Source organism: Panulirus ornatus, chromosome 2 (genome assembly GCF_036320965.1).
Source record: "Panulirus ornatus isolate Po-2019 chromosome 2, ASM3632096v1, whole genome shotgun sequence".
Lineage (NCBI taxonomy): Eukaryota > Metazoa > Arthropoda > Malacostraca > Decapoda > Palinuridae > Panulirus > Panulirus ornatus.
Genome location: NC_092225.1, coordinates 93,366,086 through 93,384,850, shown reverse-complemented (window position 1 = coordinate 93,384,850; position 18,765 = coordinate 93,366,086). Strand labels below are relative to the sequence as shown.

Sequence of the window (18,765 nt, the reverse complement as noted above, 5' to 3'; positions counted from 1 at the left end):
TAGTTGACCATTAAATCTTATTTGATGCAGGCTTTGCAGGGAATGAGAAGCCTTGCCCATTTGTCCTCATATAATCAAGCAGAAGCGGGCAAACCAGGTCATAATAAAGATTGTCATGGAAAGAATGCTCCAGACAGAATCATTGAGGTTGGTAATATGATGCTTTCATTAGTCTGAGATTTTCATTGGAGAGTGAAACTTTACACAGCCATGTGACTGATTCCCTAGGGTATAAATGTGTGACTGCAGGTTGCATAATTCCTGTGTAACTGAAGTGTGCCACCATGTTGAAGAATCTGAATTGTACCGTATGCAACTTTTATAGTATTTCTCAGAAATGTGCCTTTCATGATGATCTTGGAGGAAAAGTATGAAGTGAGTAACTAAGTTGTATGATCATGTGTGATTGTGTAATTCCTCAGTTGAAGGATTTGTTTTGTACTTCATTAGCATTTTCTAGCAGTTGTCAAAGAATATACCTCTGATGGCTGTCATAGAGAAAAAGTGAGGTGGAAAATAAAAGGAAGAGATTGATTAGAGCTCCTTAGCTTTCGGCAGACCTAACATTTAAAAGTCGGGATCTCATTAGAAGAGGGTAAAACAAAAGGAAAAAGAGACTTCTTCAGCTTCACCGTTCAAAGAAGGGAGGAGGAACCAGTAGCCATTCACTTGCTTTGGGTTCAAGCCTTATTGGTTGGGAGAGATAGACAGTTCAATAGAGCAGTATCATAATATCAGTAGAATTGAGAGAGGGCAACAAATCATAGGGATAGAAAGGGATGGTTGAAGGGAAGCGATAGCAGGAGATATAGTAAGGTGGAAGGCATTTTAATCCATCCTACTTGAAAGAAAGAGGAAGGAAGAGCCATTCTAGATGTACGGTGTATAAGGCCTCCCTTAGATACGGAATAGTTGCCCAAAAGAAAAATTATTATGATGCCTGTCAACACCCCCATCATTTACGAAGCAGATTTTACAATGCTTATTGTGTGGGGTTTCCAGGAGAGAGTAGAAGATATGGTTATACTTAACATATTTACCAGTTGCAGGAAATGAATGAGATTTGGACAGAGATATTGGTAAAACCTGTGTTTCCCCACTCTAAGATGTTGTTCAGTTCCAAACTAAGAGAGAAGATATGTTTAGTGGAAGAAAAAGAATGACTAATGGAGTCAAGAGAGGAGAGAAAGTGAGATGAAGTATGTAACATGGATTCATTAGGATAAAAGTGAATAGGGTATGAGGTTGTTGAGAAGAATGATTAGGTGATTAATGGAACAGAGCCCTAAGGGACATCCCAGGTAACAGGATAAGTTTCTCTGTCATTGACTATAACAGTGAACAAGCTAGAAAGGAAGTTATGCTCTAGAGAACAAAGAAAAGCAGATAAGGAAATTTAATGTCAAAGGACAAGACTAAAGATGTACCAAAGCTCTCATGCGGGAAGGATCAGAGGTCATTCATGGCACAGAAGTCACCAGTGGACCATGCACTGTGAATGCTTTATTGGGGATCAGAAAGAAGGCAATGAGAGTCAGAGTGTTTAACCTGTTCACTGCAGACAGGGAAAAGTTCACTCCCCCCAAATTGCAGCTGGGGGAGATGAAAAATTGTAGAGAAATTGTTTCTCATCCTTTCACTTTGGAAATTAATAGAGACCTTTTCCTTAGTTGTAAGAAAATTTAGAACCAGTTTAAAGACACTTCTTTATTCTGCTACTTTGAGGCATGACATCAACTTACTAGTGCTGCCAAATGTATGAGTGCTAACGTGTTTTTCTCTTTTCTGTTACATTAATACAAAACGTTTTCTTTGTAGCTTTTTAGCATTTGTGTTAGTCCTTATTAGTTCATGAAAAGATTTATTTTGCTTAATTGGAAAAAATCTCAACTGAAGTTTGTTCCCCTCTTGTGGCAACGTGTCATCTAACTCCTCCCTCTGATATCTAAAGGGGAATTTAACTCTTAACCCACAAACAGCAGTTGATATCAATTGATGTTCTCTCAGAAAACAGTGGCTGGTACCATTTATTGTTCTAACTTTTCCTGTCTCTTTTTAGACATCCAGCTAACTTTTTGTACCATTAGTAGCCTGTAGGGTCTCATTCATCACTAAGAAGTAGAAACAAATCTGCGCTCCTCTACCTTTAGGACCATGCTTATAAATGCAAGGCTTTCGAAGTTCGTGTGTAAACAGTGGACTTGTAGAAAACAGATGATATGTATCAGTTAGTGAGGAAATTGAAGGAAAAGAACTTAATAAATGTGGGGAAATAAGTGATTAGTGATTTTAGGGGATTATGTAAGAAAGAGGGGGATGCATAACCAGCAGGCTTGCACATGTGGAAGAGATTACTTAACAGTTGTGCCTAATTTTCTGTTTATGTAATCCTGGGGTAATGAAGGACTTATGTAACAGAATATGAATGAAAGCTACAATATTAAAAAAGAAAAATGTAATATATTCCCCATATACCAGCCATTCTATCCTTACATTTATATATTGTATGAAGAGTGTAATATTTCTACTTATGTTGATGTTCTCTATCAACAACTTGTTGGTGCATGAAATAAGAGTAAGTATGAAAAAAGAGTGCATTTGAAATAAGGGAAGCATTTTCAGTCCTGTATTGGAAATTCATGCTCCAAGTTGGCTTTAATCTTAATCATGCTGGACTAGACACATGGGGAGTTTATAGATTTTTGAAATAGGGTTTTCAATATTCTCCCTGAATTAATTGGTTTATACCTAAGTAAAGTATTGGAGGTAAATAGATGAATATTTACAACTGCAGCAAGTTCTCTCCATTTACATATCCCCTAATGCTCCATCTTACTGTGATACCACTGTCGCCATTACTCTTCTACCAAAGTTGAAATTAAATGCTGACTGGAGCAAAGTAAGGTGTTTCAGAGAGGAGACTTGGTGTATGATACTTAGTTGGATGGTGAGGAGATGGAAATAGAGGAAAGGACTGATGAAGAATAAAGTGAGTCTGGGAGTTTAACACAGTTTGTTAGAAAGTATGGCTTGATACATGAGAATGAATTCTAGGTTTGCATTTATAAAATGATGGAATGCTTGTGAAAATGAAGAATGAATTGCAGAGATAGTTTGGGCATGTGTAGACTATACTTTAAATACTGGAAGGATGACATGAGATAATATATATGATTGTGGTGATAGGTGCAGCAAGCAGGCGAGATGAGAGTTGGTTGGAAGTAAGGAAACGATGTTATTGAGCGGAATGTAATTATTAAAGAATATCTGGAATCGTATAAGGATGGTAGGTAGTAGTTGGTATGCAGCCAGCGACTGGGGAGGTATATCACCAGTACAACCCACCTTGGTATCAGGAGGGTTAGCAACATCTAAATTAGCCAGCACTTTAGTGGTTGTCAGGTTGCACTCTTACCCAAGTAGCTGTCTTTTCTTTCTGCATTACTAATATGTGCATAACACTTGACAACACTTAACTCATGCATCTCATTCTTTGTAACTAGATTTTCCTGTGGTGAGCACTATGCATTAGCCCTGCCTTTTGGCAAGATGGTAAGAGCACTAGATAGAAGTAGTAAGTAGGAAGAGTTAGACAGGAGCATTAGGTAGTAATATTAAGTAGTATTGGAAGGTAGGAGCATTAGATAGTAGTAGTCATCAGGAATATTAGGTAGGTGCCTCTGCAAACACTGCGCTGGACTTGCCCTCTGCCAGTGGCCTGTTAAGGGTGAGGCACTAAAGGCTAAGAAGTGGCCCTAGAGTTCTTTGATTATGGAAACTCTGTTGCCATGGCCACCTCTTTGAAGGAGTTCCAATTGGAACAGGTGTCAGAGATATAGATAAATAGTGCAAGGATGGAGAGGATGATTGAGAATATATGATACAACAAAAAAATGGATAGATGGATAGATTATCATTCACTCAGCATCATTTTATTCCTCCCTTATAGCCCTTGCATGACAATTATATCCTCATAAGGCAGGGCTGAGTTTCACATCAACTGGAAGGGTCTGATTTTTAGAAACTGGGATATGCACAAGACTTAAAGGAGAAAGTCTCATAAAAGACTTACGAATTTTCGTAAGTCTTTTATGAGACTTTCTCCTTTAATGATTTTAGCTTTTCACTGAGCTTCATTATACACATTTATCATTCCTGTCATAAGACTTTGGTATATTAGAATATGAGATGTATTGTGAATAAAGTGTTTGTAGGTGATGGTACAATAGCTTACCTACAAGAAAGTGACACAATAGGTTGAGTGTCCCTTATCCGAAATGCCTGGAACCAGGAGTGTTCCGGATTTTGTAATATTTTATGTACCTAATGAGATATGTGGAAGACATGATGGTATGGAAACAAAGAGGTTAGAGCTGAGATATATCTCAACGTTTTGACCATTCGGCGATCTTCCTCAGGAGATACTGATTCCAGCATTCAGCAGAGCTGTGTTCCTGGCAATGATGTTCAATTGGTCAGATGCCTTGGTGTGTTGCTCTCTGATTGGATCACTTGTCTTGCTACCTCTACTTGTTCACAGCAATCTTTGCTGCCTGAAGTGACGAGCAGATGAACCCAAACTTTGTGTTAACATTGTTCTTAATCTAGGTAAGCTTTCACACTATCACTACACCGTTTATCACTTGCCTGTAGTTGCCTTGGTGTCAACTGTTTAGTGATAGTGTGAAAACATACCTAGAGGAAGGGATTAAGAACAACATTAACACATGGTCTGGGTTCATCTGCTGGTCATGTCAGGCAGTGGGGATCGCTGTGAAAGTGTGGAGGCAGCAGGACAAGCGATCCAATCAGAGAGTGACACGCGAAGGCATCTGACTGGATGACCATCAGTTGCTGGGGAATATGGACCCACTGAATGCTGGAGTCAGTATTTCCTGAGGAAGGCAACTGAATGGTCAAAACATTATGTCTCAGCTCTAACCCATTTGTTTCCATACCATCCTGTTTTCTACATTTGTCATGATGGATAAATCTTGAGGATGGGACCCAAGTCTAAGCACAAAATCCATATATGTTTTATATAAAACTTATACACATAACCTGAAGTTAATGTATTCAATATTTTTGATAATTTTGTGCATGAAACAAAGTTTATGTAACACTCAACCATCAGAAAGTTAAGGTGTCACAACCTCAGCTGCCCATGTGGACAATCTTTGGTTGTTTAGCATCACCTTCATCCCTGACTCTGAATTTATATGCTACTGAGGAGCAATAATTTTCTTACACTTATTCACACAGAGCAGAGAATAAGTAAAAAACATTAATACACATAGGTCTGGTGGTCATGATTGTTTAGCCAAGAGAGCATCAGAGCCCAGCATGAGCACGTAAGGTTTAGTGTGGAATTTTCCACTTGTAATGTCATGTTGCTGCTCAAAAAGTTTTGGATTTTGGAGCGTTTTGGATTTTTGGATTAGGGATGCTCAACCAGTACTTATTATGTGGTATACAGATTCTGATAGTTGGGTAGGAAGAATTTAAGGAATCCTTTACACAATTAGAATTACTTTTAGAAAATCTTTACTGATTTATTTTCACTTTCAGGTTCCTATTGGGACAGTGTTTAAGATAGATGGAGAAGTTGTGGCAAGCTTGGAGGAGGAAGGAAGTCTCTTTATTGCAGCACGTGGAGGAGCTGGAGGCAAGGGAAATGCATTCTTTGCTACTGATATGTAAGAAAAAATGGTATAGCATGAGTAAAAATAAATGATGTTAATATTTTCAGTAACTGGTTTTGGCACTTTAGCTACATGCAAGCAGCACTGGCATGATTAGTTTGCAACTATTTAACACTTACAGTGCTCCCATCATCATCTGGCACCCTTAAAGGACTGATTCCATTGTCACATGATTTTTTTTACTTTTCCCACCTCTGTTGGAATATCTATCTGACATAAGTAGCCTATAATGGTCATTTTCATTGCCAGAAAGGCATGGCAAATTCACTGCTCTCCTCATTACCCTTAAGACTACCACAAGTGAAGGCCCAATGACCTATGTGTTATGTATACATGATGACCCTACGGAAAATACATAGATTGATGGATGATTTAAATGATAAGGATGAACATAGATATGTGTCAGTTTGTTGGGAAAGTGAAGAATAATATGATAAATATTAAGAAATGGTTGACTTTAGTGGAATTATAAGGAAGGCCAGCTCAGGGGACCATCTCCACCACCATTGGTAGTTTGCCCAAGGAAAGTATGTCATGACTCCTTCTCAAACCGGTGCCTTTAACAGGCAAAAGAGCACTGGGATAAAGACAATGCCATGAGTACATTTACACTATTATAAGAGAGAAAAATCAGCAGGCACATGATGTATGGAGTGTGAATTGGAATGATGCGGTATACTAGGGTCAATGTGTTGTCAGTGGATTGAACCAGGGCATGTGAAACGTCTGGGGGTAAACCACGGAAAGGTGTGTGTGGTCTGGATGTGGAAAGGGAGTTGTGGTTTTGGTACATTACACATGACAGCTAGAGACCGAGTGTGAATGAATGAGGCCTTTTTTTGTCTGTTCCAGGGACTGCCTTGCTTGGGAGGGATGCTTTTTCATGTGTGGTGGGATGGCAACGGGAATGGATGAAGGCAACAAGTACGGATACGTACATGTGTATGTATGTATATGTCTATGTATGTATACGTTGAAATGTATATGTATGTATATGTGCATGTGTGGGCATTTATGTACATACATGCGTATGTGGGTGGGTTGGGTCCTTTCTCGTCTGTTTCCTTGCGCTACCTCGTTAATGCGGGAGACAGCGGTTAAGTATAATAAAAAATATATGAATAAATAAAATTTTACCTTATACCCATTCCACGACCTCCTCCCATGACACTTGATATTTCTTTTTTGATGTTTTATTATTACCAATTTTCATCTGCTGTGTAGCTAAAAATAGTGCAAAGTAATTATCTAATAATTGCTTTAGGGCTGAGACCTACAGGTTTTAAACTGGCTGAATTTGACATCCTCAGAAAATGAAACCTCACCTGTTGCCGCTCTTGCTGGCTTGCCTCCCTTTGTCTTGCATGCAGCTTAATACAAATTTCTTTTTATTTTCTAAATGTTTTAAACTATCATAATATAGTTGTGATGGAGCATACTTGGAGTGAATAAGGGAGATGTGGGCAAGAAGTGTGTGTAGAGGAAGATATGGTGGCTCTGTTATCCATGTGTTTGCCTCTCTGCCTTCCTTGCCTCCTTGGCTTCGTGTCTGATGTGGTTTATTAAATGACTTATTGCTTTTATGCATTTATGGTACTGTTTAAATCAGAGTTGTAACAATGAAAATCAATTATTTGATTTTACCAGAAAGTCAACCTACAAACTGTAGTGGTTAGCACTGTTGACCATGAGTTGTGCAAAGGTCCACTGTGTTTCAAATTCATACAACAGTCAGCCTAGCAGTTCATCATCCCTTGTGGTTGGTCAGTAAATGGATACCTGGCACAAGCTGAGGCATATATATCTGTATATGCATTATCCCCTGGGATAGGGGAGAAAGAATACTGCCTATGTATTCCCTGTGAGTCGTAAAAGGCAACTGAGAGAGGTAGGATTGGGTGGCTGGAAATCTTCCCTTCCTGTATTACTTTCCAAAAGAAAGAACACACCAAGGAGACAAGTGAGGATTTTTCCCGCCAAGGCTCTGTCATCTGTTCTTGACTCTACCAAGTTCACTCATGAAATTGTGAGTATGAGTGGGTGGCTGGAAATCTTCCCCTCCTGTTTTCACTTTTACAAAAGAAGGTACAGAGAAGGGGGCCAAATGAGGATTTTCCCTCTAAGGCTCAAGAGATGCTACCTTGTTAACATGGGAAATTTGTATGGCAAAAAATAAAGCATATATATATATATATATATATATATATATATATATATATATATATATATATATATATATATATTTTTTTTTTTCTTTTTTGCTTTGTCGCTGTCTCCCGCGTTTGCGAGGTACCGCAAGGAAACAGACGAAAGAAATGGCCCAACCCACCCCCATACACATGTATATACATATGTCCACACACACAAATATACATACCTACACAGCTTTCCATGGTTTACCCCAGACGCCTCACATGCCCTGATTCAATCCACTGACAGCATGTCAACCCCGGTATACCACATCGATCCAATTCACTCTATTCCTTGCCCTCCTTTCACCCTCCTGCATGTTCAGGCCCCAATCACACAAAATCTTTTTCACTCCATCTTTCCACCTCCAATTTGGTCTCCCACTTCTCCTCGTTCCCTCCACCTCCGACACATATATCCTCTTGGTCAATCTTTCCTCACTCATTTTCTCCATGTGCCCAAACCATCTCAAAACACCCTCCTCCGCTCTCTCAACCACACTCTTTTTATTTCCACACATCTCTCTAACCCTTACGTTACTTACTCGATCAAACCACCTCACACCTCACATTGTCCTCAAACATCTCATTTCCAGCACATCCATCCTCCTGCGCACAACTCTATCCATAGCCCACGCCTCGCAACCATACAACATTGTTGGAACCACTATTCCTTCAAACATACCCATTTTTGCTTTCCGAGATAATGTTCTCGACTTCCACACATTCTTCAAGGCTCCCAGGATTTTCGCCCCCTCCCCCACCCTATGATCCACTTCCGCTTCCATCCGCTGCCAGATCCACTCCCAGATATCTAAAACACTTTACTTCCTCCAGTTTTTCTCCATTCAAACTTACCTCCCAATTGACTTGACCCTCAACCCTACTGTACCTAATAACCTTGATCTTATTCACATTTACTCTTAACTTTCTTCTTTCACACACTTTACCAAACTCAGTCACCAGCTTCTGCAGTTTCTCACATGAATCAGCCACCAGCGCTGTATCATCAGCGAACAACAACTGACTTACTTCCCAAGCTCTCTCATCCCTAACAGACTTCATACTTGCCCCTCTTTCCAAAACTCTTGCATTCACCTCCCTAACAACCCCATCCATATATATATATATATATATTTATTAATATTTATTTTAACTTTCTAAAAGGGGAAACAGAAGAAGGAGTCATGCGGGGAGTGCTCATCCTCCTTGAAGGCTCAGATTGGGGTGTCTAAATGTGTGTGGATGTAACCAAGATGAGAAAAAAGGAGAGATAGGTAGTATGTTTGAGGAAAGGAACCTGGATGTTTTGGCTCTGAGTGAAACGAAGCTCAAGGGTAAAGGGGAAGTGGTTTGGGAATGTCTTGGGAGCAAAGTCAGGGGTTAGTGAGAGGATGAGAGCAAGGGAAGGAGTAGCCCTACTCCTGAAACAGGAGTGGTGGAAGTATGTGATAGAGTGTAAGAAAGTAAACTCTAGATTGATATGGATAAAACTGAAAGTGGATGGAGAGAGATGGGTGATTATTGGTGAATATGCACCTGGGCATGAGAAGAAAGATCTTGAGAGGCAAGTGTTTTGGGAGCAGCTGAGTGAGTGTGTTAGTAGTTTTGAAGCACGAGACCGGGTTATAGTGATAGGTGATTTGAATGCAAAGGTGAGTAATGTGGCAGTTGAGGGAATAACTGGTGTACATGGGGTGTTCAGTGTTGTAAATGGAAATGATGAAGAGCTTGTAGATTTATGTGCTGAAAAAGGACTGGTGATTGGAAATACCTGGTTTAGAAAGAGAGATATATACATAAGTATACGTATGTAAGTAGGAGAGATGGCCAGAGAGTGTTATTGGATTACGTGTCAATTGATAGGCATGCAAAAGAGAGACTTTTGGATGTTAATGTGCTGAGAGGTGCAACTGGAGGGATGTCTGATCATTATCTTGTGGCGGCAAAAGTGAAGATTTGTATGGGTTTTCTGAAAAGAAGAGAGAATGTTGGGGTGAAGAGAGTGGTGAGAGTAAGTGAGGTTGGGAAGGAGACGTGTGAGGAAGTACCAGGAGACACTGAGTACAGAATGGAAAAAGGTGAGAACAAAGGACATAAGGGGAGTGGGGAAGGAATGGGATGTATTTAGGGAAGCAGTGATGCCTTGTGCAAAAGATGCTTGTGGCATGAGATACATGGGAGGAAGGCATATCAGAAAGGGTAGTGGGTGGTGGGATGAAGTAGTAAGATTATTAGTGAAAGAGAAGAGAGAGACATTTGGACGATTTTTGCAAGGGAAATATTGCAAATGACTGGGATATGTTTAAAAGAAAGAGGCAGGAGGTCAAGAGAAAGATGCAAGAGGTGAAGGAGATGGCAAGTGAGAGTTGGGGTGAGAGAGTATCATTAAATTTTAGGGAGAGTAAAAAGATGTTTTGGAGGGAGATAAATGGGGTGCGTGGGGCAAGGGAACAAATGGGAACATCAGTGAAAGGGGTAATGGGGAGGCGATAACAAGTAGTGGTGATGTGAGAAGGAGATGGAGTGAGTATTTTGGAGGTTTGTTGAATGTGTTTAATGATAGAGTGGCAGTTATAGGGTGTTTTGGTCAAGGTGGTGTGCTAAGTGAGAGGGTTAGGGAGAATGATTTGGTAAACAGAGAGGAGGTGATGGGAGCTTTGCGGAAGATGAAACCCGGCAAGGCAGCGGGTTTGGATGGTATTGCAGCGGAATTTGTTAAAAAAGGGGGTGATTGTATTGTTGACTGGTTGATAAGATTATTTAATGTATGTATGACTCATGGTGAGGTGCCTGAGGATTGGCGGAATGCTTGCATAGTGCCATTGTACAAAGGCAAAGGGGATAAAACTGATTCCTCAAATTGCCGAGGTATAGGTTTGTTGAGTATTCCTGGGAAATTATATGGGAGGGTGTTGATTGAGAGGGTGAAGGCATGTACAGACACATGCCTTACATCCTCGATAAAAACTTTTCACTGCTTCTACAAACTTACCTCCCATACCATATACTCTTAATACCTTCCACAGAGCATCTCTATCAACTCTATCATATGCCTTCTCCAGATCCATAAATGCTACATTCAAGTCTATCTGTTTTTCTAAGGATTTCTCACATATATTCTTCAAAGCAAACACCTGATCCATATATCCTCTACCACTTCTGAAACCACACCGCTCTTCCACAATCTGATGCTCTGTACATGCCTTCACCCTCTCAATCAATACTTTTTCTTTCATACTATTTGCCATTTCCCGCATTAGCGAGGTAGCGTTGAGAACAGAGGACTGGGCCCTTGAGGGAATATCCTCACCTGGGCCCCTTCTCTGTTCCCTCTTTTGGAAAATTAAAAAAAAAAAGTGAGAGGGGAGGATTTCCAGCCCCCCGCTCCCTCCCCTTTTAGTCGCCTTCTACGACACGCAGGGAATACGTGGGAAGTATTCTTTCTCCCCTATCCCTCCCATATAATTTCCCAGGAATACCTCTGTAATTTGAACACTCACCTTTATCCCTTTTGCCTTTGTACAATGGCACTATGCATGCATTCTGCCAATCCTCAGGTATTTCACCATGAATCATACATACATTGAATATCCTCACCAACCAGTCAACAACACAGTCACCCCCTTTTTTGATAAATTCCACAGCAATACCATCCAAACCCACCTCCTTGCCGGCTTTCATCTTCTGCAAAGCTTTCACTAGCTCTTCTCTGTTTACCAGATTATTCTCCCTATCCCTCTTACTTCGCACACCACCTCGACCAAAACACCCTATATCTCCCACTCTATCATTAAACACATTCAACAAACCTTCAAAATACTCCATCTCCCTCTCACTTCACCACTACTTGTTATTACCTCCCCATTTGCCCCCTTCACCGATGTTCCCATTTGTTCTCTTGTCTTACGCACTTTATTTACCTCCTTCCAAAACATCTTTTTATTTCTCTTTAAAATTTAATGATACTCTCTCACCCCAACTCTCATTTGCCCTCTTTTGCCCCTCTTGCACCTTTCTCTTGACCTCTTGCCTCTTTCTTTTGTACAACTCCCAGTCATTTGCACCGTTTCCCTGGAAAAATTGTCTAAATGCCTCTCTCTTTCACTTACAATCTTACTTCTTCATCTCACCACTCACTACCCTTTGTAATCTGCCTACCTCCCACCTTTCTCATGCCACAGGCATCTTTTGTGCAAGCCATCACTGCTTCCCTAAATACATCCCATTCCTCCCCCACTGCCCTCATGTCATTTGCTCTCACCTTTTTCCATTCTGCACTCACTCTCTCCTTGTACTTCCTCACACAAGTCTCCTTTCCAAGCTTACTTACTTTCACCACTCTCTTCACCCCAACATTCTCTCTTCTTTTCTGAAAACCTCTACATATCTTCACCTTCGCCATCTTAGAGTATATAGATTATATCTTCCTTAAACCTGGAAATAAATTTTTGACCAAAAGGTTATGGCTTCCATGGGTCTTAATAGTAGGTTGTTCCCCATTACTCCAGCTGTTCTGTTTTCAAAAGAAAATGTACTGTGATCATTCTTGGTTTCATTATTGTGAGCAACTAATATCACTACCTAAGTCGTAAAAACCTCTGGCAAGTTTTAAACTCATCCTCCTTGTTTTGGATAGGCTGCTGAATATTTTTTACAAACAGTTGTGTATCGACATTTGGAATCCCCATTCTGTTTTATACTATATATTCACTGCTGTCATGTAGAGTAATTTCTTGTTATACTAAGTACAACACTTGCTCTTGTGGCATTCACTTTTTGGTAACCCCTAGGGAGAGGTAGGAAAGAACATTACCTATGCATCTCTGGCTTGTCATAAAAGGCTGTACAAAGGGGTGGGAATGTGGGGAAGGGGGCTGGAAAGCTTTCCCTTCTTTATAATAACTTTCTAAAATAAGAAATGGGAAGGAACTAAGTGAGGAATTTTCCTCAGATGCTCAGGCACAGATGTCTCAATGTGTGGAACAATAACCGAAATAAAAAGAAGGAAGAGAAAGGTGCTATGTTTGATGAAAGAAATCCAGATGTTCAGGATCTGACTCAAGGCTGAAAGGTAAGGGGTCAGAGTGATTCTGGAATGTGTAGGATGTATGAGATTACGTTAAAGAGTGTGAGAGATGGTGTTCAACATTGTTGTGGGTCAGAATGAGAGAAGATTATGAGAGTTAGGTCACTGTTAGGCTTATGAACCTGGAAGTAAGAGGAGTGAGGAAGAGTGAAATGCATTTTGAGAGGAGCTTGGCAAGTGCTTTGGTAGTTTTCATGCAAGGCATCAAATCATACTGCATTGGAATCTGAAAGGGTGGGTGGGCTATGTGGAAGTTTAGGGTATAACCATTGGGCATGGAGTCCCTGATGCAACTGAAAATTGAGAAAGAATTTTTTTTTTCTTAGCTGTGTGCTTGAAAAGGAATAGTGTTTGGGAATAAAAGCTTCCAGAAAAGGTACTCACAAACATCAATGGTGCATATGTAAACTGACGGATAAGCAAAAGAGAAGTTAGATGTGAACATGCTTACAAGAGTAGAAGGTGGAATGCTTGATCATTTCTTGATGGAGGGGAGAGTGGAAGTTGCTGATTTTAAGAAACTGGAAGTATCACGTGAAAGTAATGGTGAAAGTAAGCAAACATAGAAAACTGGCCTGTGTGCATAGGTTCACAAGAAATTGAATAAAGAATTATGAAGGGTTAGAGTACATAAAACTAGGGTAGTGAAAGGCATTAAAGGAACCAGTGCTTGATTGTCTGGATGTAGTGTGTGTGTATCCTGTGGAAGGTGGGATGTAAACCGATATGAAAGGGCAGTGAGTTGTGGAGCAAGAAAGTTGAATCACAAGGAAAAGAGAGGTGCATGACTGGTATCTGCAGGAAAGGAGTGAGTGTGGGTCAGAATGAGAGAAGATTATGAGAGTTAGGTCACTGTTAGGCTTATGAACCTGGAAGTAAGAGGAGTGAGGAAGAGTGAAATGCATTTTAAGAGGAGCTTGGCAAGTGCTTTGGTATGAGAAAAAGCTGCATGAAGTCAAGAGAAAGGCATGAAAACTTAAAAAGGGGGCTAATAAGAAGGGAGAGGAGAGAGAATAAGAAAATGTTTGAAAAGGTGAATAGTGTAAGAAGAACAGGACAAATAGAGGTGACAGTAAGGAGGGCAGATGAAGTCATGAAGGACTGCTGAATATGTCTGATGATACTGAGTTGGATATAATATGTGATATAATATGTTTAGGCCTAGTAGGGATGTGGAGTGAGAGTGTGTTGGGGAGCAGGATGGTGAAAAGGCAATGGGAAGTGGAAACCATGGGCAAGATGAAATGAGACAAAGGAACAGTAGTAGCTGGGATTGCAGTGGAATTTCTCACAAAAGGGAGTGATGGTGTTGTTGATCATTTAGTCAGGTTGTTTGTTTATAAGGTCCAGGTGAGGTAGCTGAGGACTGTCAGAGTGCATTTACATGGCTTGCTCAAAGGCAAGGGGGACAAAAATGAATGTTGAAACTGTAGAGGTGTGAATCTCTTCAGGCAATCTGGATATTTCTGTGGGAAAGTTGTGATTGAAAGGGTGGTGTTGTGCACAGAGGAGCTTCTGAGGAGTGAGAAATGCAGTTTCAGGAGAGCAGAGGGTGGACCAAGTGTTAGCTTTGAAGAATCTGTTTGAATAATACTGCGCTTGAAGAAAAAGAAGGATTTTTATAGGGCATTTATGGGACTGGTGAAAGTTTATGATAAGGTTGACAAAGATATCATATGGAAGTTGCTATGGATATGTGAAATAAATGGAAAGTTAGTAATTGTAGAAGAGTTTTTACCAGAAGACAAAAAAGTATGTGAGTGGGAAGGGAAAAAAGAGTAATTTGTTCCCACTGAAGGATGTTTGATGTCACCATGGCTGATAAATTTGTGTGTGGATGTGATGGTGAGGAAGGTAAACGAGATAGTCTTAGATTAAAGATCAGGTCTGCAATGTACAGGAGGTATATAATTCACCGACTTTAGATGACATGGCTTTGATAGCAGCCTTCAAATATAAATTCCAGGGGTATTTAGGGGTATTTCAGGGGTAAGTGACAGAGTTTGGGAACATGTAAAAGAGGGAAGTTTGTATGAACAAAAGTAAGTTAATGAGTTGTAACAGAAGGATGAAGGGTGACATATGACACTTCAAATGTGAGTTTAAATGAGGGAGGATTTGAAGACTGCAAAGTGGACATGGAACCAAGAAGGCTTGAGGGAGTCATGAGTAGAAGGGTTTAAAGGTCCTGTCACAGGCAGACTTCTGAATTCTTTTTTCTGCCATGAAATGAAAGATTGTAAATGAAAATAAACACACTCAAAAAAAGAGAAAAACTCCATACAGCTCTGATTGTCTTAGGCTACATTAATGCTATTTGTGAATATTTTATGTTGTCATGAATGGAAGATTATGATGAACAAATTATAAAAGTGAAGGAGAAAAATCCAGATATATCCTATCATCGCTTTACAGGGTGTTTAATGCAGACAGTCTCATGTAGTTGCAAACTTATCATTTTCTGTGCAGCAGTTAGAGGGTAAATGTTTTTCCTGAGAACAATTTACGACCCTAATGACATTTGGTAATCATACATGATAGCTACAGCTGTTGTTGAATACAAACAAGAGATATGAAGCTTAAAATGTAAATTTGCACTTGTAGCCTGTTGCTAGGGTTGTATAAATATGTTAATGTAGCAGTCTTTAAAGGGTTAAGGAGAGACTTAAAAGAAATGTCATTGTCTGTAGGGACAAAGTTGCCATACACCACAAAATTAGTTCACTTTCCCTCTTTTATAGGTACTTCTATAGTCTTCTATAGGTATTACTTTGGTTTTATGCCCCCAAGAGCTGATTGCTTTTGTGCCACCCACCACTTACTGGACCATGCAATACTCAGCAAGCAGCTGTGTTACAGTGATTACTATGTGGGTGTTGGCAACTCAAGGGTGGGCAGTTTTGATAAATGTTTCTTTCCCTACACCTCAAAGCTTTGGAATGCCACACCCTCTCATATCTTTCCCACCAACCATGACCTAGCACTTTTTAAAAAACAGGTTTTTCACTTCCTCCAAAATTCAAAAATACATTTCCTCATCTTTTATTATTCCCTTCCAGTAACCTCTTTATATTTCCATTACACCAAGGCCTTAATGTGGACTTTCGTCTGTGACTTGAGCCTCCAAAGTGATAAAAAAGAATATTAGTCCTGCCACTATAGTATGGGTTCGAGTTTTTGGCCTTGACTGCAGACAAAAGGAAGAAGGTTGATGTGCTAGAAATGGAATGCCTGAGTTCAGTATGTAGTTTAAACCAGGTTGATTATATGAGAAATGCTGCTGTTGGAGAGAGTTTTGGTAACAACTAATCTAACCGAGAGAGCTGACCAGGGTGTGATGAAACAGTTTCAGGAATGTGGAGAGGATAAGAGAAGTGACACTGACTAATATCTATGTTTGGAAGAAGCAAGCAGAGGAGGAGATTGGTGTGGATGGAAGGATGGAGTTAAGGAGGCTTCAGGAGTGTGAGGAGCATTCATTGTAAAGAAACAATTCGAAGTTTTATATAGGGACAGCATGCCTTTTTGTGGGCTGAACCAAGAAATATGAAGCAGTCAAAGTAAACCATGGAATATTTCTATGGGGCTTGGGTCTGGATGTTGCAGTCAAGTTTCAGTACTTTATACCTGGAAACTAGACTAGATGTATGCAAATGAGGTTGTTGTTTGTTTTTTCCTTATGCTGCTTGGCTAAAGCAAAAAAGATATGCATAACAAAAAAATCATATTCTTTTCTGGAAATACACTATTTTTCTCTTTGCATTATATTTTTAACCACAGTTTTCATCTAAACTTAATTCAGACACTTGGATCCCTTCATGATTCACCCCAGTATCATTTGTAGTGTGACTGAATGCTGTTTGTGTTCTATTTTAATTTTAACCCAATGCCTATTCACCATGTACTTTAGATCATAGTGTGACAGTAACAAAACAAAATGTTTTCAAGATAAAATAGATAAATGAATTCATGAAGATTCATCATAACAAAGCTGATGTTTACATTTCAGAGATCAGGCACCACGTGTTGCTGAATATGGTGGTAAAGGAGAAGTCATTGAATATCTAGCTGAGCTTCAAACTATGGCAGATGTAGGATTGGTAAGCTCTGAAATGAATGGAAGTCTTTTATCACTGTTTTGTCCATGGCCCTCTTATAAACTTCCCATCTACTGATTCATGTCATATATTTTGCAGTTCTTTTCATTTTTTCTTTCATACTATTCGCCATTTTCCGCATCAGCGAGGTAGCGTTAAGAACAAAGGACTGGGCCCTTGAGGGAATATCCTCACCTGGCCACCTTCTCTGTTCCTTCTTTTGGAAAATTAAAAAAAAAGAGAGGGGAGGATTTCCAGCCACCCGCTCCCTCCTCTTTTAGTTGCCTTCTACGACACGCAAGGTATACGTGGGAAGTATTCTTTCTCTCCTATCCCCAGGGATTTTGCAGTTCTTATTTACACTCAAAATTCTCTTTCTAACATTTCCCACAGTGAGTTATTACCAACAGGTTGGCCAAAGTTACTGTTAGGGTTATGTTACTGGAAAATATGACTGAGTAATTCCATTTTCCACAGGAACTAATGTATAAAGGTTAGTTATGTTCCTTGGGACTTGAGAATATTTTCTACATCAAAAGACAAAACAAGCTGGTATACAATACAGTATAGTACATATGTAGATTTTTTTCACCTTTGATGGCTGTTTCCCTCATTAGTGCCAGGAAACAAACAAAGAGAAGACACACCCACTCACACACACAAACACATATATGACAAAGAGGATATATGTGTCAGAGGTAAAGGAAACAGGGAGAAGTGGGAGGCCAAATTGGAGGTGGAAGGGTGGAGTGAAAAGATTTTTGAGTGATCGGGGCCTGAACATACTGGAGGGTGAGAGGCATGCAAGGAATAGAGTGAATTGGAATGATGTGGTATACTGGGGTTGACAAGCTGTCAGTAACTGAACCAAGGCATGTGAAATGTCTTGGGTAAACCATGGAATGGTCTGTGTGGCCTGGATGTGGATAGGGAGCTGTGGTTTTGGTGCATTACACATGACTGATAGAGACTGTGAACAAATGTGGCCTTTTTTGTCTTTTCCTGGTGCTACCTTGCTGAAGCAGGGGGTAGTGATGCTGTTTCCTGTGGGGCGGGGTAGCACCAGGAATAGATGAAGGCTAGCAAGTATGAATATGTACAAATGTATACATTTATGTGAAGAATGTATTTGAGAAATACTCAGAAAAACAGATGGATTTGCATGTAGCATTTATGGATCTGGAGAAGGCATATGATAAGGTTGATAGAGATGCTTTGTGGAAGGTATTAAGAGTATATGGTGTTGGAGGTAAGTTGCTAGAAGCAGTGAAAAGTTTTTACCAAGGATGTAAGGCATATGTATGAGTAGGAAGAGAGGAAAGCAACTGGTTCCCAGTGAATCTCGGTATGCGGCAGGGGTGCATGATGTCTCCATGGTTGTTTAATTTGTCAATGGATGGGGTGGTTAGGGAGGTGAATGCAAGAGTTTTGGAGAGAGGGGAAAGCATTCAGTCTGTTCTGGATGCAAGGGCTTGGGAAGCGAGTCAGTTGTTGTTTGCTGATGATACAGTGCTGGTGGCTGATTCAGGTGAGAAACTGCATAACTTGGTGACTGAGTTTGGTAAAGTGTGTGAAAGAAGAAAGCTGAGAGTAAATGTGAATAAGAGCAAGTTTATTAGGTTCAGTAGGGTTGAGGGATAAGTTAATTGGGAGCTAAGTTTGAATGGAGAAAAACTGGAGGAAGTGAA

The 18,765-nt window shown here is 40.0% G+C and overlaps 1 protein-coding gene and 1 long non-coding RNA gene across 4 annotated transcripts in view; one reads left to right on the top strand and one right to left on the bottom strand.

Moving 5' to 3' along the window:
* Positions 1-18,765, bottom strand: part of LOC139758451 (uncharacterized) — an 87,260-nt gene that overhangs the window by 14,782 nt on the left and 53,713 nt on the right. The gene's annotated exons all lie outside the window — the stretch shown is intronic.
* Positions 1-18,765, top strand: part of LOC139758431 (mitochondrial ribosome-associated GTPase 2) — a 63,715-nt gene that overhangs the window by 28,849 nt on the left and 16,101 nt on the right. For all 3 annotated transcript variants that reach the window (XM_071679890.1, XM_071679871.1, XM_071679880.1), the window contains 3 exons: positions 31-147; positions 5,569-5,696; positions 16,990-17,080. In XM_071679890.1, the coding sequence (XP_071535991.1) occupies positions 31-147; positions 5,569-5,696; positions 16,990-17,080 (336 nt within the window). The remainder of the gene's footprint in view (positions 1-30; positions 148-5,568; positions 5,697-16,989; positions 17,081-18,765) is intronic.